The 25,813-nt window shown below is 44.6% G+C and overlaps 1 protein-coding gene across 8 annotated transcripts in view; it reads left to right on the forward strand.

Moving 5' to 3' along the window:
• The window catches only part of LRRCC1 (leucine rich repeat and coiled-coil centrosomal protein 1), a 221,413-nt gene that overhangs the window by 64,650 nt on the left and 130,950 nt on the right, over positions 1-25,813 (forward strand). For all 8 annotated transcript variants that reach the window (XM_029591580.1, XM_029591582.1, XM_029591575.1 and 5 more), the window contains 2 exons: positions 4,919-5,117; positions 15,051-15,199. In XM_029591580.1, the coding sequence (XP_029447440.1) occupies positions 4,919-5,117; positions 15,051-15,199 (348 nt within the window). The remainder of the gene's footprint in view (positions 1-4,918; positions 5,118-15,050; positions 15,200-25,813) is intronic.

Below are 25,813 nucleotides of genomic sequence, written 5' to 3' on the forward strand. Positions count from 1 at the left end.
TTCATCCTGTCAGACCAGTCCAGACAAGTGGGTTGTGCTCCACAACCAGCAGATGGAGACAGAGAGCAACAGGCTTGCTGATATCACTCCTTATAATCATATGTGCTGACACTAGCATATCTGCCTCCAGCAGACGGTAGGCAAGCATCTTGTACAGTGGACTGCAGCCCATTAGGCTTAAGAAAAAAAGTAATAGGGATCCTGAGGTAAAGGCTTGTTTCTCCCCCTCCCCCTCAGATGAGCAGGATCCCGGGTAAATTAAAAAAATACCTGAGGAGATTGCTGTGGTTTCCTCCCTCAGGGCCTCATTGTGAAACCGAGAGGCTTCCAGCAGGATTCAGATTTTGTTTGTTTTTTTTCCCCTCTCTTTCTCCTCCCCCTTTGCTGGATAATATGTGTGTTTTTGGGGTGTTTGCCTCTCTAAAGTTTGGTCTACCTTGCACTGCAGCGGTGACAAAGTTTAAAAAAATAAAATAGAGAAAGAGTAGCAGTGTTCTCACAGTGGCAGGAATTGCTGTGGCGATCACAGGTCAAGCAGGGGATTTTTGAAGGAGTTAATCCATGGAGAGAGGCAGTTCAGATGAGTTGCCTGAGTTTGTCTTTGGGATGCATGTGGTTTTCAATGGGAGCTGGAGTGACAAGATGGCTTCTGGAGGGGAGCATGGGAAAATGTTGGCGTTTTCACAAACATTTTCTGTCGGATTTGAAGAGGTATTTGACCCTATCCGCTAAGCCGCAAGACTAAGGTTTCTACTTTAAGTAAAGATTTTAAAGCGGTTAAAAGTCTTTAAAGGTAGAAAGCTTCAAAGAACAAGGAAATAGTCCTATTTTTGAAATAAGATACTTTATAGACATTGAAGGACATAAAACTTGGCGAGCTTAGGGAAATGGCAAAGAGTACATTATTCAAATTAAATTTTTTGTAAAATGTAAAGTACTGAATAAAAATTATAAAAAATTTTACAAAACAAAGAGTGTGGGTGGGAGGTAAGTTAATGATTATATTGTAAATTATGAGGCAAGGCCGTGGAGGCATGCGTCTAAATATATGAAACTTACCTCATCCCGCATTCAATTATTTTTGATTATTCTTAAAATGCGTTGCTAGTTTACAATAAATAAAATATAGGGTGAGATTTTTTGTTTTTTGTGGACACTAGATTAAATACTTTTCGGTCTCATCTAGGCGGAGATTGATATCAATAGTTAAATGGTCAACATTCGACAGAGCATTGAAACTGGAAATCAGTCAAATCATTGCTAAAATTAACCTGCTACTCCCCCACGTGACCCAATATCAGCTAGTTCCTTGAAACATACACCATGTTATCACTCCGACAATCACAACATTAATCATTCACTTTCAGAAAGAATTATACCATATGAATTAAAACAAGCAGTGATCAAACCGATCCTAAAAAATAAGACTGGTAGAACTGATGATGGAGACAACTATTGTCCAATATCCAACTTGGTGTTTCTTAAAGTTCTTGAGAAAGCAGTGTTATCACAAGTTGTAAATCACCTGGAAATTCAAAATATTCTCTGCCCAAACCAATTTGGATTCAGGAAACATCACTTAACTGAGACATTGCTATTCTCATTAACAAACTCTGTTTTACGAGGGCTTGAATCAAATGAATCGTATTTGTTGGTGCTGTGGACCCTTGGGCCGGGAAGAGGGTTGGAACCACCACCGAGGGACGGCAACCCAGTAGTCCTTGTCGCCGGGAGGTGGTATGGGTGGAGGAGACCCAGCTGGAGCTTCACCTACACCAGCCCTCGTCCCCTCAGGTTGAGCCCTTGGGTGCTGGGGCCGGCACGACTTAGGTGCGGGTCTCCTGGCGAAGCGGAGTCCAGAAAGAAGATGAGGCAGCATCTGGGGGTCCGGGTCGAGGCTGGCGGAGTACAGGCGTGGTCGTGGACAGTCCAGGAGTCAAGGCTGGCAGCGAAGATGCAGTACAGAGAACCAGGCTGGAAGTCGGGGCAGGCAGTGGATGAGCAGAGACGAGAAGACAAGCCGAAACAGGAAACCAAGCCAGACTTAGAACCAAGAGGACAATCTGTGGAGTGGGATGCAGGAACTCAGGATCAGGAACTCTGGAATGCAGCAACAACGCACTCCTACGAGCAGAACCTGTTGCCAAGGTGAAGAACAGGAAGCTGAACTGGGCTTAAGTTATCAGGAGTCGTGACGTTATCTTTGGGGGCCAGGCCGGTTTCCCGCTGCAGCCCCTTTAAATTCTGGCATGTCCCAGAGGAAGTCGGCGGCATCCTGGGCCGCGTGTGAGAGGCACTGTTGGCCGATTTGGCGCCCTGCTGCGCCAAGAGAGGGGAAGCCCTGAAGCGTTGCTGGCCAAGGCATGTAGGGGGGGGACTGGCCGCGGGTTGCAGTGGTCGGGTTTCCCAACATTATTGCCTTGTGCTAATTGACTTAACAGCCATCTTTGACACTGTAGACCATAACCTGTTTTGCCATCAGATAAGAAACATATAGGGATCAATAGCATGGTTCACAGATGGTTCACTTCATTCCTATCTAACAGAACACATCTGACACCTTCCAATGCAATACAGATGTCCCTCAAGGCTCAGCCCTTTCAGCAACACTATTCAGCATTTATATGCTCCCACTGTGTAAATTACTGACAAATCTAGGAATAACTTTCTTCTTGTCTGCTGATGACTTAAATTTTACATACCACTATCTAGATTTGTTTGAAAACATAGCTTCGATACTCTCTAAATATATGAAAGCAATACCACAAGAACTATCACAACTTAAACTGACATTAAACCCTAAAAAGACAGAAATCATCTAGCTGAGAAGAAACCTGCCCTAGACCTGGGTAATTTTCAAATTAATCCCTTAAATCAAATATGGGATTTAGGTATACAGTTTGATTTTATTTATTTATTTATTTCGGGTTTTTATATACCGGCATTCGAGAACGCAGTCCCATCATGCTGGTTCACATAAAACAGGGGTGCATCGTAAACATAAACTAAAAACAATGGTGCGGAAAAGGCAGTTACATATAACAGGGTGATTAGAACTTGGCAGAGAAAGAAGAGAAAGGACAGGTTATGATGATAACCTCACAATGAAAATGCACATCAGTAAATTAATCAAGGCAGGTTACGCCAAGTTGCGTATTCTACATCGGTTGAAACCATTATTAACTCTCAGACTTCCGCATTGTACTGCAAATTCTAATACTCTCAAACCTTGACTACTATAACTCCTTACTACTAGGTCTTCCAGCAAGTCATTAAAACCACTATAACTATTGCAAAATGCTGCAGCAAGACTATTATTAGGATCTAGGAAATATGATCACATTACACCAGCACTGATAATGCACTGGCTACCAGTGTAATCCAGAATCTACTATAAAATATTAATGATTATATTCAGCATAATTCACGACAATAACACTGGCTTATTCGGAGTGACACTACAACCTTACAATCCTCAACAAACACTAAGATCTCAAAATAAAGGACTATTGTCTATTCCCACAATATGGTGCACACATCTGACGCAAATAAGATGTAGAGTGTTTTCCATAGCAGGTCCAAAGCTCTGGAACTCTCTGCCTGAGACGTTGCGTATTTTACCAGATAGAAAGAGATTCAAATGTGAATTAAAAACATGGTTATTCAAAAACGCATATAATTTTTAACTTAAAATCATCAGAATTTACAGAACCACAAAAACAAGGACAAAAGATATTAATTGAACCTTGAAGAACAAATCAAACAATAGAATGCAAGATCCTCAAAACAACTCGCTGACTAAGACATGAAAACCATCACTCGTATTTTTATCATTCAAACTCTTCCTTGTGTACTAGATCAATGTTAATATGTACTAGAAAATTAGATTTGATAGATAAATGCCTGCCTTTGCATACCACCTCTAACCAATCCATACTTATCTGTTAATCGTATTATAATTATGAATATCACTTTGTAAACCGTTGTGATCTATAATGGAACAATGGTATATAAAATGTCTAAATAAAAATAGACACATAGAGAGAGGCATAAACATAACAAAGACAGACAGACAGACCACACCACATGCAGAGACATAGACCACGCACACAAACCAAAGCACATGAGACAAACAGAGAGAGAGACTACACACCACACTGGTAAAGGATGGAAATTTTTTCAAAAAATATAGGTGCCAGCCTCAATTTTTTAGGAACTGAGCAACTCCATCCCATCCTGCCCAACTATATTTTTGCTTTTTTTTTTCTCACTAATTTTTCTTTTTTCTCTTTTTGTATTTTTGCTTGTTCATTTTATTTTCTCATGTTTTGAATTGCTTATTTAACTTTTATAAAACACTTTTTGCCTTTATTCTCTCTTCCCCGCCTCTTCCATTGCTCCCTTCTACATCCTGATTCTCTCTAGCCTCTTTGCTTATTCCCCTCCCCAAACTCACCACTTCTTTTCCTCCAGTGGGCAAGCGCTGTGATTTCTCTCTCCCCGGTTAGGGACCTGGTAGTAGTAGGGAACTCCTCCTGGGCTGAGACCTGAGGGGTGGTAGCTCTTTCTGATGGCTGTTCCCATGTCGAATTCTGTCACAGAGAAAGCAACTCAGCCCATTCTCCCTGGCCCACCAAAAGAGACACCTGGCTAAGGTGTGGCATGTTTACAATGTCATCACTATGTTCTGGCAGCTCCTTCCTGAGTTTGCAGTGCCTCCAAAGTACCTAATTTCAACAGCATAGCCATTTTTTTCTTTACTGACTGGGCAGCTAGTGTTGCCCCCACTTCAGGATTGTTCAAGACCCCCTCCATGGGGGGACCTGCCCCCAGATTGCTCACTCCTGTGCTATAGAATAGGTTTTTTGATTAGTCTCTTCATTGTCCATGTTTCTCAAGGACTTGATTGTTCTTTTAGTGGCCGGGAACAGAGTATCACAAGGAAACCAAAACAACCAAGTTCTGAAAAAGGAGAGGAGCTATATAGCAGTCCATCTTCAGGAAAAGCAGACGAAGGCATGAGAGTGTCGGCCAGAAAATTGAATACAGCACAGAAGAGCCCACATAGAAGAACAGAAGCAGTAACTTCAAGTACTGCTGAAGAATCCACTTACAGGGTATTGGTTTTAAAATACTTCAAGAGTGATGGAAATCACTTTTTTCATTGACAGTGGTGAACATGTGATGGCAAAAATGGGGCAAGAATTAACTAACAAACAATGTAGTTTTACTTTTACTTTTTTTTATTTTAATGCTAGAAGCTTTTTCTTGCTCCCTTTTATGCCTCCAGCTCAATCTGCTATGGCATAATATATTTTCATTCACAACTTAAAGCAATCATTTTGATAAATGTATAACAAAAATCACAGGACCAGATTTAAAATTCTGCCTTTCCTTCAAATTACAGAACATTCTTTCCTATACCTAGAATAAACAAGTGATTGCATGAGTCTGTTTGAACTAATTGTTGAATGAATGGAGTCAGGCTACATAAGAACATAAGAAGTGTCATGTTGGATCAGACCAAATGTCCATTGAGCCCACCATATGACAGTGGCTAATCCAGGTCATTAGGACGAAGAGTAGATCCATACCTTGTTGCTCACTCCCAGATTTCAGTAGAGTCTACTTGGCTAATAATTATGGACTTTTCCTCTAGCAACTTGTCCAAATCCCTTCTAAATCCAGCTATGGTAGTTGCCTTGACCACATCCCTAGGCAACAGATTCCACAGCTTGATTGTGCATCAAATAAAATTATACTTTGTTGCATACGTCAAGTGGTGCTATAGAAATATTAAGTACTATTAGCAGCAGAGGTAGTGGTGGTGGTGGTGTTAGTGGTAGTAGTAGTTGTCGTTGTAGTAATAGTGGTCGTTATCGTCGTCTTGCTAAACCAGTCCAGACAAGTGGGTTATGGTTCCCAACCAACAGATAGAGGCAGAGAGCAACTGGTTTGCTGACATCATCCTATATAGGGCCTTGTGCTTATCTCAACCTGCCAGAATTCTCAGAGGACAAGGAGGATGGCAGCCTCACATGTGAGTGACATCATCAGATGGAACCCAGCATAGAACTGATGTCAGAGCTTCTAGAACCTTTGAGCATGTCCCGTATCCCATGCAGGGCCCCTTGTTCTCATCTTCTCTGTGAAGCCTGTACTTATCAGTTCTTTCTGTCTCTCACAGCTGCTACAGTGAAAATTTCTAGAATTTTAAGAGAAACTGTATTGCTTTTATTATCTTGCCTTCTAGGTAGGTTTTTTTTTGTCAGTGTATTTTCTCATTTTCTGTTGGTCATATGGTGCATAAGTTCCAGTGCCCCAGGTGCTGCTCTAGTCAGGTTTTCTCAGCCTTCAAGCCATGTTTTTTGCCTTTTTGTCTAATTCCTTACTTGGTCTGTAGATGATTGCACCCCCCCACCCCCACCCCTGCCGTGCAGGAGGGCTAGGTCTTTTTCGCCCCATGATGGATGAGGACTTTACCTGGGAATGGATCACAGCTTCTTGGACCGCTTCCTCTGTGAAGCTGTGACAGTGGAAAAAGTTGTTCCTGGTGGGCGCTCTCGGTAGGTTTGGGATTCTGTAACCCGTCCAATTGGCTTTAATATCAGGGGATTCAGGATTGCACCAACCGCTGGTGGTACATTGACATGGCATCTATTTCCTCTGGACCCATGCACCAAGAAGGATTCAGAAACTGGTTGGTGCATAATGCTGTGAGAAGGGCAATTCTAGCATCTGCCAAGAATGCTTCAAGGCATTCCTGTGGGGAGGAGAACTTACCCTTGCCAGAATCCTGGGAATTGCACCAATCTATAAGGGTTCAGGTGACTCATTCACCTCTGGAGCTCAGGAAGACAAAGCCTCCCCTCTTGCCTCCCAGTCTCTGCTGGCATGGGCAGTTTTCAGAAAGGAGTTGGACAGAAAGCTCCAGGAACAATCAGTAGTTGCTGATGCACTAATATGTGCCAATGCACTGATAGGTGCCTGTGCACTGGTGGGAATTGGCATCTGATGCAGGTGCACTGATGAGAATCGACTTTGGGGCACCAAGGTACTGATTGCATCTTTCAAGTGCATTGGCAGATGTTCAGGCTGAGTCCCATAAGCAACTGAGGTCCTCCCTGGTATAGTGCCTACTAGGGATGTGAATCGTTTTTCAACGATTAAAATTATCGTCCGATAATGTTTATATCGTCTTAAATCATTATAGAACACGATACAATAGAAATTCTAACGATTTATCGTTAAAAATCGTTAAATCGTGTTAGTGCGCACTAACTCGAGTTAGTGCGCACTAACTCCCCGTTAGTGCGCACTAACTCGATTTAGTGCGCACTAACTGAAAATGATACAAATAAACACTTTCCAGGTCACTGAAGGTCAGTTAGGAATGAATATGTGTTCCTATTGGCTGGCTGCCCTCTTATCTATTGATGTTACCACTGAGGTGATGGTTGGGGGGATGGGAAATGGAACTGGAAACTAACGAACACCAACAGAAAATGAAACAAAGTGTTCACACTTCCCAGGTCAGTAAAGGTCACTTAGGAATGAATATGTATGTATGTATTCCTATTGGCTGGCTGTGCTCTTATCTATTGATGTTACCAATATGGTTGGGGGGGATGTGAAATGGAAACAGTTGGAAGCTTGACAAAAAAAGTAATGTAATGATCAGCACTCACCTGACTAGAACTTGTTTGTTTATTATTTTTGTTAGCAGGCACCTGAAATGCTAGTGCATGTTGAATTTGCCAATCACTGTGCATTTTAGAAAGGTGGTCCTGGCTGGAACTGTACACAGTTCAAATATATGTAATTGATTGTTGGTAAGTGTATTTTTTAAGTAGCCACACTGGCACCAGTATGTTTACTTTTCCTCCTACTTAACTCACTAGCTCAGCTTTGTAAGAAGGGCTTCTCTGCTTGTGTGTTGTTTTTGTTTGGTGTGAGGAGAGCAGAAACATCAGATCTTTATTCAATCTACTACAGTCATCTCTTACAGTGCCCTATCCCTATTAATACCAGGAGTGTTGTGATCTTCCTGCACACAGTGCCCTAACCCTGATACCAGTCTGAGACAGCTCCCTCCCTGCATTACTAGTGAGAGGCTGGCTTCACAGACAGGGGGGAGCTGCCTGACCCTCACTCCTGACTTCCCCCATGTCCCAGCTAGTGAATGGTGTGTGGGTGAGGGGGGGGGGGGGAGGATGGTGAAGTCTGAGACAGCTCCCTCCCTGCATTACTAGTGAGAGGCTGGCTTCACAGACAGGGGGGAGCTGCCTGACCCTCACTCCTGACTTCCCCCATGTCCCAGCTAGTGAATGGTGTGTGGGTGAGGGGGGGGGGGGAGGATGGTGAAGTCTGAGACAGCTCCCTCCCTGCATTACTAGTGAGAGGCTGGCTTCACAGACAGGGGGGAGAGCTGCCTGACCCTCACTCCTGACTTCCCCCATGTCCCAGCTAGTGAATGGTGTGTGGGTGAGGGGGGGGGGGGGAGGATGGTGAAGTCTGAGACAGCTCCCTCCCTGCATTACTAGTGAGAGGCTGGCTTCACAGACAGGGGGGAGCTGCCTGTCCCTCACTCCTGACTTCCCCCATGTCCCAGCTAGTGAATGGTGTGTGGGTGAGGGGGGGGGGGGAGGATGGTGAAGTCTGAGACAGCTCCCTCCCTGCATTACTAGTGAGAGGCTGGCTTCACAGACAGGGGGGAGCTGCCTGACCCTCACTCCTGACTTCCCCCATGTCCCAGCTAGTGAATGGTGTGTGGGTAAGGGGGGGGGGAGGATGGTGAAGTCTGAGACAGCTCCCTCCCTGCATTACTAGTGAGAGGCTGGCTTCACAGACAGGGGGGAGCTGCCTGACCCTCACTCCTCCGGGGTATTGTGATCTTCCTGCACACAGTGCCCTATCCCTGATACCAGGGGTGTTGTGATCTTCCTGCATGCAGTGCCCTATCCCTATTAATACCAGGAGTGTTGTGATCTTCCTGCATGCAGTGCCCTATCCCTATTAATACCAGGAGTGTTGTGATCTTCCTGCATGCAGTGCCCTATCCCTGATACCGGGATGTGTGCAAGAAGATCACAACACCCCCGGTATCAGGAATAGGGCACTGTGTGCAGGAAGATCACAACACCCCCAGTATCAGGAATAGGGCACTGTGTGCAGGAAGATCACAACACCCCTGGTATTAGGGATAGGGCACTGTGTGCAGGAAGATCACAACACTCCTGGTATTAATAGGGATAGGGCACTGTGTGCAGGAAGATCACAATACCCCTGGTATCAGGGTTAGGGCACAAGTTCTAGTCACATTGACTGATCACATTACTTGTTTTGTCAAGCTACCAACTGTTTCCATTTCCCATCCCCCATATACTGTCAGTAGGAAACTTGGTAACATGAATAAATAAGAGGGCAGCCAATAGGAATACATATTCATTCCTAAACTGACCTTAACTGACCTGAAAAGTGTCAAATTGTATCATTTTCAGTTAGTGCGCACTAACTCCCAGTTAGTGCGCACTAACTCCCAGTTAGTGCGCACTAACTCCCAGTTAGTGCGCACTAACTCCCAGTTAGTGCGCACTAACTCCCAGTTAGTGCGCACTAACTCCCAGTTAGTGCGCACTAACTCGAGTTAGTGCGCACTAATCGGAAAAAACGATTTTTAACGATTTTTTAACTAAAAAATCGTGCCTAAGACGATTTTCTTGCCCTGCCACACGATTTCTATCGTTAAGACGATATGGAAAACGATTCACATCCCTAGTGCCTACTATCTGAGTAAAATCCCAGTCTACTCTGTCATGCCATCCTGTCCGGATGGGATAATCCTAAGAGTGGATCTATGGATCTGAGGACGCCTGATATCAGGGAATATCTCTCTGAATCGCCACCTTCACAGGCAATGTTTCTCCTCCAGAGGACATCTCCTCTGGCAGCTTTGTGAAGAGAACCTATGATTCCTGTTAATGAGGAGGTGGACATTTTGTCTAAAATTTGTCTAAATTTTTATCTCCTCAGCATCATCAACCCACCCTCTTATTGGTTCAAATTCCCCCCATTCACTTATGCTTTGGTTCACAACAATGTAGCACTCCTAGTGGGAATAGTGATACTTATTTATGAATGGCCATTGCCCTTCATCCTTCTCTTATGAGATTAGTTGACATCCTCTGTCTCTGATTGTTAACTACTGGCACAATTTTCAATCATCATTTAGTGTTCTGTAAATGTACCGTTTGAGTGAAGCATTCTGCTGTTAAAAAGCATAAAAACTCTTTTGAAATGGTATGTATTTGTACTTTCTTGTTTCTGCTGGATGCAGTTGTACTTTTGCCGCTGTTCTTTATTGTAATCTGAGTCTCCTCTTACACAGATGAAAGGTGTACAGCTCTCCTTATCCCCCTGACATAGCCTCCCTGACGAAACATGGCCTGTGTCACGGGACTGTACCCATGTTAGTTCTCTCTTTTGGAGCTTCTGAATAAACAGCATCAGAATAGTCCATCACTGGCGGATTATTATAAAGAATAGCTGGAGATACACTTACACCCTTATCGCTGCTTAACAAATCTACTTATAAGTTTATACCTAAGATAATGGAAGGCGAAGTGATTTACCCAAGGAGCTGCAATGAGATTTGAATCTTGGCTTTCCTGGTTCGTAGCCCACTGCTCTAACACTAAGCTACTCCTACACACACTGAATGTTATAAATAAATAAACCTTATAGGGTTACCTATGCGAAGTGATGGTCAAATTTTCCTCACCTGGACAGTTGACTGCTCATAGGCACATCTCAAGGAGGAATTAATGAGCATCTGGGTGTTGGTGTTGCCAAAGTTCATTTTTTTCCTTAAATCCAAACTGAGGCTGCTATCCCAATAGGATTTATAAAAACTCTGCTAGACATGACTTGGGCAAAAGCCGTTCTCCCGCATAAAGTGATTTAATGTATTGATATCTGTTGCGGAGAGGATATGAACGAGTCAGCAGATATCAGTAGTGGACATGTTATATTAGTTCTTATGGTATTGACCGTATGTGGTTCTCTATGATGTGTCTTCACTGTTGAAAAGTACAATGGACCCTACATTATTGGTGGATTCCAGCCATTAAGAATCTCTGTAGCAGCATCTGCAGTACCTATTTATGAGGGACTCTGTCCTAATGGCTGATTCATTTCAGATTCTTCTAGTAAAATATGTCCTGATTACAGATGTGTCTAACCTGGGTTGTGGAGTCCCTATAGAGGGGCTCCACATCCAGAATTTGATCTGCTGAGGAGAATTTTCATTCCAGAAACTTCCTTGAGCAAAGGGGAGTTAGAGTTGCCTTAAAGAAATTTGGGGGATTCATTTGGCTGACTATTTGGTCCTCATCCAAACAGACATTCAGATTGCAATCTTCTGTCTCAACAAGAAGGGAGGAACAGGATCGAACCTTCTGTGACAGGAAGTTGTCTTGATGAAGAACCAGGGCCATGTCTCACAATATAGCCTCAAAGCTTCATGCTGGATGGACAATGAGACTGTCCTAGTGGAAAGATTTAGTCAGGTCCTGAACCTTTCAATGGTTAATGGATGGGGAAGTTGAAGACCAGATATTCTGCAGGAGCAGCACACCCTTGGTAGCTCAGTTTCCAGCTTTTCTAATAGAGATATTCCCAAACTTCTGTCGCAACAAAGGAAAACGTGGCAACTAATCTCGGATACCCTCATCCTAGACTGGAGTCAGGGCTTTCAGTGAATATATCTTGCAGTTCCTCTGGTTGGAAGACCTTATGGAATCTCAGAAGAAACTGGAGAATTATGATCTTTATAGCTTCCTATTAGCCAAGACAGACTTGCTTCATGTTCCTTTTGGATGAAATCCTTCAGGTATCCTGTCATGTTGGGGAATTTCCAAAAGCTGATCTATATGGGTTAGACTGCTATATCGTCCCAGCTTGTATTTGGGCTCTCCTAGCCTAGATGAGAAAGGGTAGCCCTGCAATCTCTGAATCTGCCCATTGATGTCTCTCTTTTTCCTCTGGTATTCAATCAGTATTTCAAGAGGAAATCCTACAGGGTGGAAAGGCAAAGTTTTACTGTGTAGCTTAGGGAAATGCCCTAGATCCTTTCTCTTGTTTCACACAAAACTGCTTGAATACCATCTATATTTCTAAAAGCCAGTTTGGCAACAAATGCAATTAAAGTAGACCTTGGTGAAATTAATAAATGACAGGAGTCAGGTGACATCTTATAGACTTAACCAATTTATTGAAGCATGAGCTTTTGAGGACAGTGTCCACTTAGTCAGATGAATTAGTGCTTTTTGCCACCATAAAGAAGGTAAATCTCTCTCCTTACAGCCTTTAGTTGTATGTTTTTATGTGGAGCTGGCTTCAGGTCAAGCTTCCCGCAATGTTGTGAAATTTCATTGTGGTGCTCACCCAGCTATTAAAATGTTTCTTTTAAGCTCTTATAAGCTGAAGTACATGACCTGGAAGGTCATAATTTTTTTTTTTTTTAGTCACCGGCATGCGGAGTGAGCTCCAGGCCCTAGTGACTTTTCCACCTTACACTAAGTTTTTGCAATATGGTGGTTCTGCACACATTCCTAAGTCCTTGCCTATGGTTGTGCCTAAATACAAAAAGATGAACTGATGTTGCAATTCAGATTACAAATGACAAGTAGTGTTCTATTTGGAGTGGACTGAAGGGTTTTTGATACCTATGCCCGGTTAGTGAGCAGTCTGTTCTGCTAGTCAGACTGAACCTGATCTGGTCCCTCGGGGTTTCCAGATCAATGAAGCAGTCCAATTTCTACAGAAGCTGGCTCTTACAGCATTCTGTTTTTGTGCTGTCATCAGAGAGGTTTCTGAACTTCTTCCTCAGAATGTTCTCACCCTTGTCTCTAAGTATACGTTGTTACTCTCTGCTGAGAGGAGATGGTCCCTATGGACTGAGACGGCCTTGGTGGTAACTCACTGATGAGATCAGCAGAGGGTTAGTTGGGGAATTGCCTAACATTGATTACTGTGGCCCAGAGGCTATTTCTTTATTAACCTGCAACCCCAGGTTCTACCTCCTTGTATTCTTCGCTTCTTCTGATTTTTTCCCATAGGAATGTTAAGGGAGAAGCTATGGTATGATTTGGTGGATCTTAACATATAACTTCAGGGAAAGGTATACCGTCCTTTCTCTGTTATTGGCTTTTTGAGCTTTCACTGGCCAAGGTGCATCCCTTTCGCCTGGGCTTCCTGCCAGGTGGATGGGGTCTGTCTGTCATGGTATTGTCGAGCCTGAGTGAGCTTCAGTTGCAGCTCTCCATCTGTGCAAAGGGTCTTGGCTTGGCGTTCCCATTAGAGGGATGACCATTTCATGCCTTGGCACACTTCTTTCCATCATCTGACCTGGGAGGTTAGATCTTTTCTTGTAGTTGTTTAGCTGGTAGGGGGTCTGCCACGGACACTAATACTTTTTGTCGCTTCTTCTTCCAAGCCAGTGCTGGGTTTCTATGCCCATTGTCCCTGTTGGCCAAACAACAGGTGTAACTGTGAATGCAGTCTGTTCTTCTTCTTTAGATATTAGTGAATTGTGGTTTTCTTTCTGGAGGGCTCTCTAGCCCCAGTTTGTCTTGTGTCACTGAAGAAAATCTATGCGGTCTTTGTCCAAGAGCTCTTTTTCTTGGTTGTTGATTTATGCCCTTTCTTGTACAGGAGGACCTAGGCTTATTGGAGCTTATCAGAGTTAACAGTACAGAATCTCTACCTGCATTACTTTTTGTGCGGCAAAGTGGGCTTCTCGCCAGGGGTTTCCATCACACCTGTGCCTTAGGCGCCTATGCTGTGCATTGGGGTTTTTGTCTGTCTGTCCTATGGTTCTCTTTGAGGCATTGAACCCAACTGTTTTCCCTTCTAGAGCCCATGATGGGTTGGCTGTCTCACAAACAATAGATGGAAATGTGGTATCTTCCACATTATGGATTTCCCTACTTTTTTCCCTTGTTTTTGGGCAGCTTGTAGCTTGGGATTCACCCAAGTGTGAAGACTACCATGCTGCTTGTCCTTGGAGAAAGTAGAGTTGCTTAACTGTAACAGGTGTTTTCCAAGGACAACAGGATGTCAGTCCTTGGAATGCCCTCCTGCCTCCCCTGGGAGTTGGTTCTCCATGTGTTAGCTATATTAGGGACTGAGGAACTTTGCCTAGGGGGCAGGGAGGTGACTGCAGCTGCACAGGCTGAATAGAACATGCTGAAAGCTCTAGAATATTTGAGATCAAAGTTCTGTGCCAGGTTCCATCGGATGTTGTCATCCATGTGTGAAGACTGATATCCTGCTGTCCTTAGAGAACACCTGCTACAGGTAAACTACTCTGCTTTTATGATGATTTTATTTTTTATTTTAGTATTTATGTAGCACTGTGCTTTAGAGCTACTTCCATACAGGTAAAATGGGTCCCTTCTCCAGAAAGCTTACTATTTAAAGTAAGGACTAGGTCAATGAAAGAGAAAGTGACTTGCTAAGGTTGCAGTGAATATTAGTGGCAGAAACCAGGCGTCCTGGTTTCTTAAACATTTTTCTAACTACTACGCTATCTTCTGTCTCAGATACTTGAGGGACTGTTTATAAACTTATGAGGAGAAACTACCAGTATCAAGTGCTGTGAAATGCCCTGTGGTGCTCCTATGCATATATGAAAACCGCATACTAAAATTTTATGAAAGATCATGGGATATTTATCTAGTTCCAGTAATTGTTCAAACAGCCTCTTGTACAAATATAAAACCATAATGCAGCAATGGTGGATTTACTTGATTTTCAGGAATTTTAATATGATCTAAAAATGTGATGTGGTTTTTTTTTTTCTAATACACCATCCCATCAGTAGGCACTCACATAGGATGTGCATTGTCATTGGGTTATAGCATAGTTGAGAAAAATGGAATATAGACTTCTGAGAAAAATGGAATATAGACTTCTGAGAACTATTTATGTCCATAAGAATTTGATTCAGACTGTCAATTAATTCACTTTACTGTGCATTGTATTGCCAGGTGCTAGTTCAAGAACTGGATCAGGAGCGAGAAAAGAGGTGGAAAGTTGAACAGATTGTTAAGAAATTGACCGAAAACATAAAAGAATTACAAAGCAAGACAAAAGAAGAAAAAGATATTAACAGTTTGGCTGTATACACAACAGACAGGTAAAATAAAATTTCTATTTATCTATCTTTAGTTACATTTGAATACCACCTTCCTAATCCCAAAGGATTGCCCATCATTGCTTACAACCAATTTGTAATACATTTCAAATCATAATACAATTCATAATGCAATAAATAATATAAATTCATAATACAAGACATTTAATATAGTTCTTAATGCAATAATCCATTATCTAAGAACATAAGATTGCCATACTAGGTTAAGCCAAAGGTCCATCAAGCCCAGTATCCTGTTTCCAATAGTGGCCAATTCAGGTCACAAATATCTGGCAGGATCCCAAAGGATAGATAGATTCCAAGCTGCTTGTTCCAGGGATAAGCAGTGGGAGGTCCATATTCAGTAGGGCAGTTAATGAACAAGTTATCCAGCTATGGTTAGCCGGATAAGGTTAGCCGCTGAATATACTTGCTTAAAATTATTTGGTTACATTAAGGATATGCTCCCAGCACAGCTTTTTTTTTTTTTTTTTAATTAATTAATTTTCAATATTTAAACACATTTACTCTTGTGCTTAAGAAATAGAAAGGCATATATTTCCATTAACTGCATTACATCTGGCGGATAAATAACAATTCCAGTAAATATTAAAGCCTCTTCCATAATTTTCAAGGTAAAATTGGGAGAAGGAGCCTTAGGAAAACTTGAGCGATTTATCAAAGGTAACAACAAAAAGGAAATCTAGAGGACTTCTGAGATTTGCTTTGAACACATGCCTATCTGCATAGGTACGATTCACTTAGGGTGTGAGTCTAAAAAGGTCCGCAGCTGTAATGGGTCATAGAAAACATATCTTGAAATTTTGAAAATTTACAACACATTTGCAAAGGTATCTGAGTATGAACGTATTACAAATCACTAATGCTTCTGATCTCATCGAGATGAATTTCTTTCTCCTTTCTTTAGTAGTACGTGTAATGTCAGGATAAATCCATATTTTATAACCATGGAATTCTTTATCTCTGTTTTGGAAAAAGCTCCCTGTTTTTTGTAACTTTCCTCCTTTCTCAAGTTTATTGTAAACCGGCGTGATGTGCTCGCACGAACACCGGTATATTAAAAGCTGTTAAATAAATAAATAAATAAATAAATAATACTGTATTTTTATCCAATAGAAATGCGAAGCTTACTAATAACGTTCCTCTGAGATATATCTTGTTGTGAAAGTTCTAAAATGTCAGAGACATTCATTAAATGTTGACTTTCCTCAGCTCTTTGTTGTTCTTTATTTTTTTTCTGTGGCAAATAATATGCTCTAGTAACAACTGGTAATACTTCTTCAGGAATTTTCAAATTATTAACCAAGTAATTTTTAAACAGCTCTACTGGCACCAGTAATTTCACAATTGGAAAATTCAACACTTATATTAAGATTTCTTAAAGCGTTTTTTTTCTATATTTTCCATCTTTTTTTGTGGAATGTTTTCTGAGATAACGAGCTTCTGTTGCACTTTTTCAGATAGCTCTACTTTCTTTTCAACATTTTTCAGTTGTTCTTCTTGTTCAGACATTTTGTTTTCAATATTCACAGTTTTTTTTGTTTTTTTTTTACAGAATCTGTATATGTCTGAGATAAAGTAACCATGGTTGATTGTATCGATACTAAAGCCTCCCACAGTACCCCTAGCGTTATTACTTTAGGTTTAATTAAAAATAAACCTGCAGAGGCCTCTTGCTTACCCCTCTCCGTGATTCCTATGTCAGTGTCCCGAATCAGTTCCTGGTCCAACAATGCTGTTGACGATGACTCCTTTAACGATGAAAGCAAGTAGGCCAATGAATGACCCTCCAATAATACATCCAGCGCTTTGTTCATCTTCAGAACTGCTCCCGCTTCTGCTAGGACTTTCTCTCGCTTGTCCATGTTCTCAGGAAAATTTGTAATAGCCTCAATATCTGCGAGGTTTACAGCCTCCGGCAGTCGGGGTGGGGACAGCGGCCGGGGCTCAGTGATATCTCCTTGGCCATCTGGGGAGGCGTTTGCTCTACATCTCCTCCATAAGCGACCCTCTCTTCCAGCATGGAGGAAAAGAAGCTTTGTATTTTCGGCTGAATTTTGTCCAAGGCATCCGAATTTGCCAAGCTCTCACGCAGCTTGGCTTTTCTCTTTGTATGCGGCATAAGTAAACGAAGAAAATTTTAAGCCAGGAAATTTGTTAGTGCAGGTAATTCAAGAGCGTTCAGATCCTGCTCCTCAGTTGTCCGCCATCTTTGCTCCCACCAGTACTACTGCTAGCTGTGAGAGAAGGGGAGCTAGAAGCAGAAATCCAGAAAACCTCTGGATTTCTGCAACTCCACTTTAATAATGGTGTTGTGTTTTGTTTGCATGTTGATTGACATGAGGATTTTGAAGCCGTATTGTGATAAAATTGTTAGACGTCTATATATCTGGACCACATCCTCACTGAATGGAAAAATTGAGACTTATAAACCACTGTCTCTTCAAAAACTGTTACAAACAGATTGGCTACATCCGGGGCTACAGGGGAACCTATTGCTACCCCATGGGTTTGCAAATATATGTCTTTACCAAAAAAGAAAAAGTTCTGTTTCAGCACTAACTCTGTAATTTGCATTAAAAACTCTGATGCACCCGTTGTGGCTTCTCTCTTTGAGATAAGTGTGTCTCTCACTATTTGTAACGCTGCCTGTTGTGGACATTAGTATATAATGCCTCTACATCAAGACATCCAGAAAGAGGTTCAAGCTCAGATAATTTTCTCAACATGTGAGAGGTGTCTTGTATGTTTGACCTTGCTTGTTTTACGAATGGTTATAAAAACATATCCACAAACTTGGCCAGTTCCAAAATCGACCCATTTGCTGACACTATGGGTCTACATGGAGGATTAATCAAAGTTTAATGTATCTTAGGAACTCCATATATAATTGGAGCACGTGGAAATTTAACTTGTAGAAATACAAGTTATTTGGTGGTCAAACTTTGTCTATTATTGTCCTTGAGGGTGCATGCTCTGTGTTCAGGTGATTTTAAGTTCCCTGTACGTACCCGGATCAGTCCAGACTCCTGGGTTTATTCATCCGTGCCAGCAGGTGGAGACAGAGAAAGTAAAACTGACACTGCTTTATATACACTGATCCCACCTACAGTTCCTCAGTATTTCTCTGTCTCCAACAGTTGGTGATTGATGCATAAACCTGCAGTTTGTTCCAGTACTTTTTGGTCCTGTTTTTGATTTTTGCTCTGAGCCTTCCTCCCAGAGGTTGGAGTTTCTCATGAGGGACACCTACCCTGTTTGGTCGAGGCGGACAGGCTGTGGGTCGGTGACCCTTTTGTATGCCCGCTCCACAGGTAACCGTGAGGTGCACTCCTGATGTTCCAGATCACACTTTCATGTGTTGGCTCCTTATTTTTTCCTCACTTTCCTATTTTCGTTCACTTGCTGAATTGAGCTGGACAGCTCTTTTCAGGGTTAGGAGCAGGAACTTGCAGTGAGGCTAATTTTAGAGCAGTAAAGTTTAAAAACAAAATAAAGGCAGAAGCACAGGAGCAGGTAGGAACAGCGGATTAGGTCGGTTCTCCTCCCCCCACGCATGCGGTTTCAGAGGTCTTTTTCAAAGGTTTTCTTAGTTTTTCTATTTTTTTGCTTATGGCATTTGATCAGGCCGCCGGCGATGCAATGGTGAGGGGGTGGCCACGCGTGTGGAGCAACTCCCGCGTGGCTGAATTGCCGTGGTCTGTGCCCAGCCTGTGTTTCGGGTGGGGAGAGGGTCCTTTGGAGCTCCCAGTGCCTGCCAAACAGAGGAAGGTTGCATCCTTTCCTCCTCCTGCAGCTCTGAGCGGTTCAGTCCGCATGTAGCTGTCCGGCACGGGAACGACTGCCATTTTGGTGGTAAGGCCCACGTTTTTGGGGTCTGAGGAGGATTTTACTCCGGTCCTTTCCCTGGTTCACCCAGGCCCTATTGGGGGACAGGGGAACTCTGCAGGCTGCCTGGGGGGCTCTTTTTCTCCGGATGTGGGCAGCGTATGGGCCCCGGCTCCGTTCTCGCTGGAATTTGTGCTTCTTATACACAAAGCTTTTTTGGCACAACATGAGGGCTTTGTGCCCTGCAGGGGTGGCCAAAACCCCCCTTCTTTACTCCCGGAGGCTGGTTTAACTCCAGGCAGGTCACTGCCAGAGTCCAGCTCAGGGCAGGCAGGGGGGTTGCAAAAAGTTACTGCGACCGCCAGAGTATTGCGCTTACCTGCTACGGCGCCGCAGGGAAATGCCTCTGGCCTAGGGGCACCGCTTTCCGGTAATCGGGTGGCGGACATGACGGACACGAGCTAAAGTGATGATCTTGATCCCGGGCCTGTGGCAGAGGGGGATGACCCTAAGATCCTACGGTTGTTCCACAGGGAGGAATTGGCACCTCTCATTCCCCAAGTTCTGGAGGAGCTGGGACTACAGCCTCCACCTGATAACCCTCGCAAGGACGGTGCGGATCCAGTTTTGGAGGGCACGCGGTGTCCCTCTTCCAGGTTCCCGTATCACGAGTCCATTAAAAAGTTGGTGTATCAGGAGTGGGATAACCCGGACACGGGATTGAAAGTCGGCTGGGCCATGGCCAAGCTCTATACCTTGCCGGAGCAGGCCCTGGAGTTGTTTGCGCTCCCTAAGGTGGACGCTGCGGTATCCGCCGTCACAAAGAAAATGATCATTCTGGTTGCGGGGGTAACAGCTCTGAAGGATGTTCAGGATAGCAAGCTGGAGATCCATTGCAATTGGATTTTTGAGGTCTCTGCTTTGAGTCTCCGTGTGAGTATTTGTTCCAGTTTCATGCAGCGGGCATGTTTACGCTGGGTATAGTGTTCCCAGGAGGATCCAACGTTTGGGGGTTCGCAAGGTGCTCAGGCAGACCGGTTGGAAGCGGCCATTGCATTTGTGGCAGATGTCTTGTATGATGTGGTGCGGACGTCTTCCTGCATTATGGGGGCTGTGGTTTCCGCGAGGCACCTCCTGTGTCTCTGTGACTGATCCGCAGACGTTTCATCTAAGGCCCAGCTGGCATCTTTACCGTTCAAAGGTTGGCTCTTATTTGGCAAGGAGTCGGATCAGTTCATAAAGCAATTAGGAGAGTCTAAGGTGCTTCTTTTATCGGAGGACAAGCCGCGGGGCAGACGTAGTTTTCCTGCACGGCTGCGTTTTTGGGAGAGGTTTCGGCAACCGCGCAGCGCGTCTGCGACACAAAGGTCCTTTTCTTCTCGAGGTCAGTCCTGGGGGCAGTCCTTTCGCGGAGGACGTCAGCCCTTCAGAGCCCCCACCAATACCGGCTCCTCTGGTCCCAAATCCACACAATGAAGGGAGGCCGGCCCACTCTGCCATTCCTTTTATAGGAGGTCGGCTGGCTTGGTTTTATGAGGAGAAGACCAAAATTACCCAGGATCAGTGGGTACTCAGTGTGATAAGGGACAGTTACACTTTAGAATTTGCTCGGCCCATCCACGACCTGTTCCTAATCTCCCCCTGCAGCTCACTGCAGAAGCGCAGGGCGGTGCGGAAGACTTTGCACAGGTTGCAGCGCTTGGGGGCCATGGTTCTGGTGCCTCCATACAAACTTCGAACGTGTCGATATTCAATTTATTTTGTGATCCAGAAGAAGGAGGGAGCCTTTCTACCCATTCTTGATTTGAAGCGGATGAACATGGCGTTGAAAGTTCCCCGTTTTCGGATGGAAACGTTGCGGTCGGTGATAGCATCGGTACGCACCCAGGAGTTCCTGGCATCATTGGATTTGACGGAAGTGTATCTCCACATTCCCATTTCCCGAGACCATCAACACTACCTGAGGGTTATGGTCTTAGGGCAGCACTTCTAGTTTCAAGCGCTCCCATACAGATTGGCCACAGCGCCTTGTACCTTCACCAAAGTTATGGTGGTCGTAGTGGCGGCGTTAAGGCGACAGGGAGTCCTCATCCATCCTTATCTCAATATTTGGCTCATTCGGGGGAAGTCGAAGACCAGTTGTCATACAGCCGTGCAAGCGGTCCTTTGGAATTTGCGATCGTTAGGCCGGGTGGTGAATTTGGCCAAGAGCCACCTAGATCCGTCTCAAATTCTGGAGTATCTGGGAGCATTTTTTGACACAAGCCAAGGCAGAGTCTTTCTAACAGAAGAGAGAGTGCGCAAACTACAATCTCAGATTCAGCGCTTGGCACAGTTGCATGTCCCCAGAGCCTGGGATGTGTTGCAGGTCCTTGGTTCCATGACTTCCACATTAGATCTGGTGCCATGGGCCTTTGCTCATATGCGTCCCCTTCAGAGGGCTCTTCTGGCCCAGTGGAGTCCATTGTCGGAGAAGTATCGCCAGCCTGTTCCTCTCCCCCTTCGACCAGGGACAGTCTGCCTTGGTGGCTGCACACACTCAACCTCACGCCTTGGAAGTTCCGGATTGGGTGATTCTGACTTCGTATGCAAGCCCCTTTGGATGGGGGGCAGGTTGTCAGTCAAGCGGCTCAGGGCACCTGGTCAGCTATAGAGGCGTCTTGGTCTATCAATCGCTTGGAAGCCAAGGCAGTGCGTTTGGCTTTGCTTGCCTTTCAGCCTTTAGTTCAGGGGTGTTCAGTGTGAGTTCTTTTGGGCAATGCGACAGCCCATAGCCTATATCAACAGACAAGGAGGCACCAAGAGCCATGCAGTGTCTCTGGAAGTTCAGGAGTTGATCCTTTGGCCAGAACAGCACTTAGTTCAAATATCGGTGTCTCATATCGCCGGAGTCGAAAATGTGCAAGCAGATTATCTCAGTCGCACGCTACTCAATCTTGGAGAATGGGAGTTGTCGGACAGAGCGATGCAACTCATTTGCACGACATGGGGCTTACCCTCAGGTTGATCTGATGGTGACACACCACAAAAAGAAGGCTCCTCTGTTTTTTAGCAGACAAAGGGAATACGAAGCAGAGGGTGTAGATGCTCTGGTCCTTCCTTGGCCGCAGGGAGTTCTTCTATATGTTTTCCTTCCTTGGCTGCTGGTGGGAAAGCTCTTGCGGCGGATAGAGAGGCATCCAGGGGAGGTAGTGCTAGTAGCCCCAGAGTGGCCGCTCCATCCTAGGTTTGCCGATCTGATAAACCTTGCGGTCGAAGGCCCGTTACGACTCAGTCATCTCCCTCGCCTCCTGTGACAGGGCCCCGTATTTTCCGACCAGGCAGATTGCTTTTGTCTAGCGGCTTGGCTTTTGAGAGGAGGTGTTTAAGGTCGAGAAGGTACCAGGAACTGGTAGTTAATACTCTCCTCCAATCTAGACGGAAGTCCACCTTGTCTTACGTCCGAGTCTGGAAAGTATTTGAGTCCTGGTGTGTGGTTAAGGGGGTTCAGGCTTTGCGAGCTTCAGTGTCACAAGTTTTGTCTTTCCTTCAGGACGGTTTAGTCAAGGGCCTTGCTTTCAACTCTCTTAGAGTTCACGTGGCAGCTTTGGCTTGTTTGAGGGGAAAGCTGGATGGTTACTGCTTGTCCTCTCATCCTGATGTGATCAGGTTTATTCGAGGAGTCAAGAATTTACGTCCACCAGTGAGGAGAGTTTGTTCTCCTTGGAACCTCAATCTGGTACTTCAGGGTTTGTGTGAGGCTCCGTTTGAACCTATCCGCAGAGCTACTCTTAAAGATTTGACTTTAAAGGTTGTTTTCTTAGTAGTTATTTGCTCTGCGAGGAGAATTTTGGAATTACAAGCTCTGTCATGTTGAGATCCTTTTCTTAAAATATCGGTGGGTGTGTCTTTACGAACGGTGCCATCCTTTCTCCTGAAAGTGGTGTCCGCCTTCCATGTTAATCAGTCTATTGAGCTACTGGCTTTTCCGGATTTGGCAGCCTCTGAGTCTAATGCTCGTGAGCTTCAGCTACTGGACGTCTGTAGAGCGTTACTTTGCTATGTTAAAGTCACAAATGGTTTTAGACAATCTGATCATCTTTTCGTTTTGTGGAGTGCTCCGAAGAAGGGGTCTCAAGGTTCCAAGACTACCATTGCCAGATGGCTTAAGGAGGCTATTGGCTCTGCTTACATTCTCAAGTGGAAGCCAGTTCCGGAAGGCTTGAGGGCCCATTCCACTCGATCTCAGGCGACCTCTTAGGCAGAGGCTCACTTGGTATCGCCACAAGAGATTTGTAGAGCGGCAACTTGGAAGACTCTGCACACTTTTGCAAGACATTATCAGCTGGATGTGGCGGATCGGGAGTCTGTCTTTCGGCGAAAGTGTGTTACGAGCGGGACTCTCCAGGTCCCACGCTGTTTAGGAAGCTTTGGTACATCCCAGGAGTCTGGACTGATCCGGGTACATACAGGGAAAGGAAAATTTGGCTCTTACCTGATAATTTTCGTTCCTGTAGTACCACGGATCAATCCAGAACCCGCCCAAATATTAAGGAGGGTGGAGAGTCGTCCGCTCAACATCAGAAGTTTTTTTTAATCAAGTTTATATTCAAATGTTTTTTATGGTGTTTTTTGCATTTAGCTTTGGTACAGATCAATACTGAGTAACTGCAGGTGGCATCAGTGTATATAAAGCAGTGTCAGTTTTACTTTCTCTGTCTCCACCTGCTGGCACAGATGACTAAACCCAGGAGTCTGGACTGATCCGTGATACTACAGGAACGAAAATTATCAGGTAAGAACCACATTTTCCTTTAGGTTATAGGCATTTTGAAATAACCATGTTTTTAGGTCATGTTTAAATTTCTTTGTTCACTGTACGTACCCAGATCAGTTCAGACTCCTGGGTTTTACCTCCCTTCTAGCAGATTGAGATAGTTTCAAAGGCATTTCCTCTTAATCCAGTATGCCGCCTGCATCTCCTCAGTATTTCTCTTTCTCCAGCAAATGGAGGTGGTGCAAAACCTGCAGTTCTGTACCTGAATAGACTAGGTTCAAAAAAGAAAAGTTATTGATTTTAGGATTCGTTTTTTACATTATCATCTTCCCTCCCAGAGGGTTGGCAGATCCTGGTGGGACCATCCACCCTGGAAGTAGGGTTCGGACGAGCAGGGGTTGGGGACCTCAAAATTGCTCATTTGGAAGCACCAGGAGTGACAGCAGTTGCAGTGCCTGCACGCAGTCATTCTCATTCCCTTCAGGAGCGGGGACAGGGAAGGTACTCAATATATTTTGTGGTTCCCAAGAAGGAGGGAACCTTTTGGCCCATACTGAATCTTCAGAATGTCAATGCGGCTCTCCAGGTACCACGCTTTCAGATGGAAACGTTGCGGTTGGTGATAATGGTCGTATGCAAGGGGGAGTTTCTGGCGTCATTGGATTTGACAGAGGTCGATCTCCACATTCCCATAAGAGCTGACCACCAGAGATTTCTAAGATTCATGGTGTTAGGGGAGAATTTCCAATTTCAGGCCCTTCCCTTTGGGTTAGCAACAGCACCACGGATGTTCACGAAGGTGATGGTTGTAGTGGCGGCAGCACACAGGAGAGAAGGCATCCTGGTGCACCTGTACTTGGATGATTGGCTCATCAGAGCAGAGTTGGAATTGCGTCATTTAGTTTGACGGGTCATGCAGCTGCTGCAGTCATTGGACTCTGTGACTAATCTGGTGAAGATTCACTTGGAACCATCCCAGTCGTTGGAGTATCTGAGAGCTCAATTTGATACCCGAGTCGGGAAGGTATTTCTGACCTTGTAGAGGATGAACAAGTTGCAGGCTCGGGTGCTCAAACATCTACGACTTTCGGTTCCCAAAGGCTGGGGCTATTGGCAGGTCCTGGGTTCTATGATGTCTACGCTGGAGTTAGTTCCATGAGCTTTTGCTTACATGCGACCTCTTCAGAGGGTCCTCTTGTCCCGTTGAAACCCGCTTTTGGAGGAATTTCAGCTTCCTTTACCGCTTCAGTGGAAAGCCAGGTCCAGTATCTCTTGGTGGCTGTCTCATCACAATTTGGAGAAAGGAATGGACCTGGAGGTCCCCAACTAGGTGGTGGTAACCACGGACATCACCCTCAAAGGTTGGGGGGGAGGGCAATTTGTCAAGGGAAAATGCCCAAAGAAGACGTCCTGATCAATCAATCGATTGGAGACCAGAGCAGTTCACAAAGCCTGTCTCTTATTTCTCCCTCATTCAAGGATGAGCAGTACGTGTGTTCTTGGGCAATGCGATGACAGTGGCTTACATCAATCATCAAGGAGGGACGAAGAGTCGTGCGATAGCACAGGAAGCGCAGGAGCTGTTTGCTTGGGCAGAAAACCATCTAGCGGGAATGGCTGCGTCGCTTGTGACCAGAGTAGATGATGTGCAGGCAGACTATCTCAGCAGGCAACGTCTGGATCTGAGGGAGTGGGAGTGGGAGTTGGTGGAGGCCTTTGCCCTTATACAGGCCAGATGGAGCAGGCCAGAGTTGGACCTCATAGTGGTTCTATGAAACAAAGACAATTCTGTTCTTCAGTCGCCAGAGGGAAGTCACCTCTGAGGGCATCGATGCCCTTGTCCAACCATGGCCCTCCAGAAATGCTGCTATATATGTTTCCCCATGGCTTATCATAGGTTGAATGTTATGTTGTGTCTAACATCACCGGGCAGGGTGATTCTAGTGACTCTGGAGTGGCCGCGCCGGCCATGGTTTGCAGATCTGGTTCATCCCACAGTGCGATTGGCCCAT

Source organism: Rhinatrema bivittatum, chromosome 2, assembly GCF_901001135.1.
Source record: "Rhinatrema bivittatum chromosome 2, aRhiBiv1.1, whole genome shotgun sequence".
NCBI classification, from domain to species: domain Eukaryota; kingdom Metazoa; phylum Chordata; class Amphibia; order Gymnophiona; family Rhinatrematidae; genus Rhinatrema; species Rhinatrema bivittatum.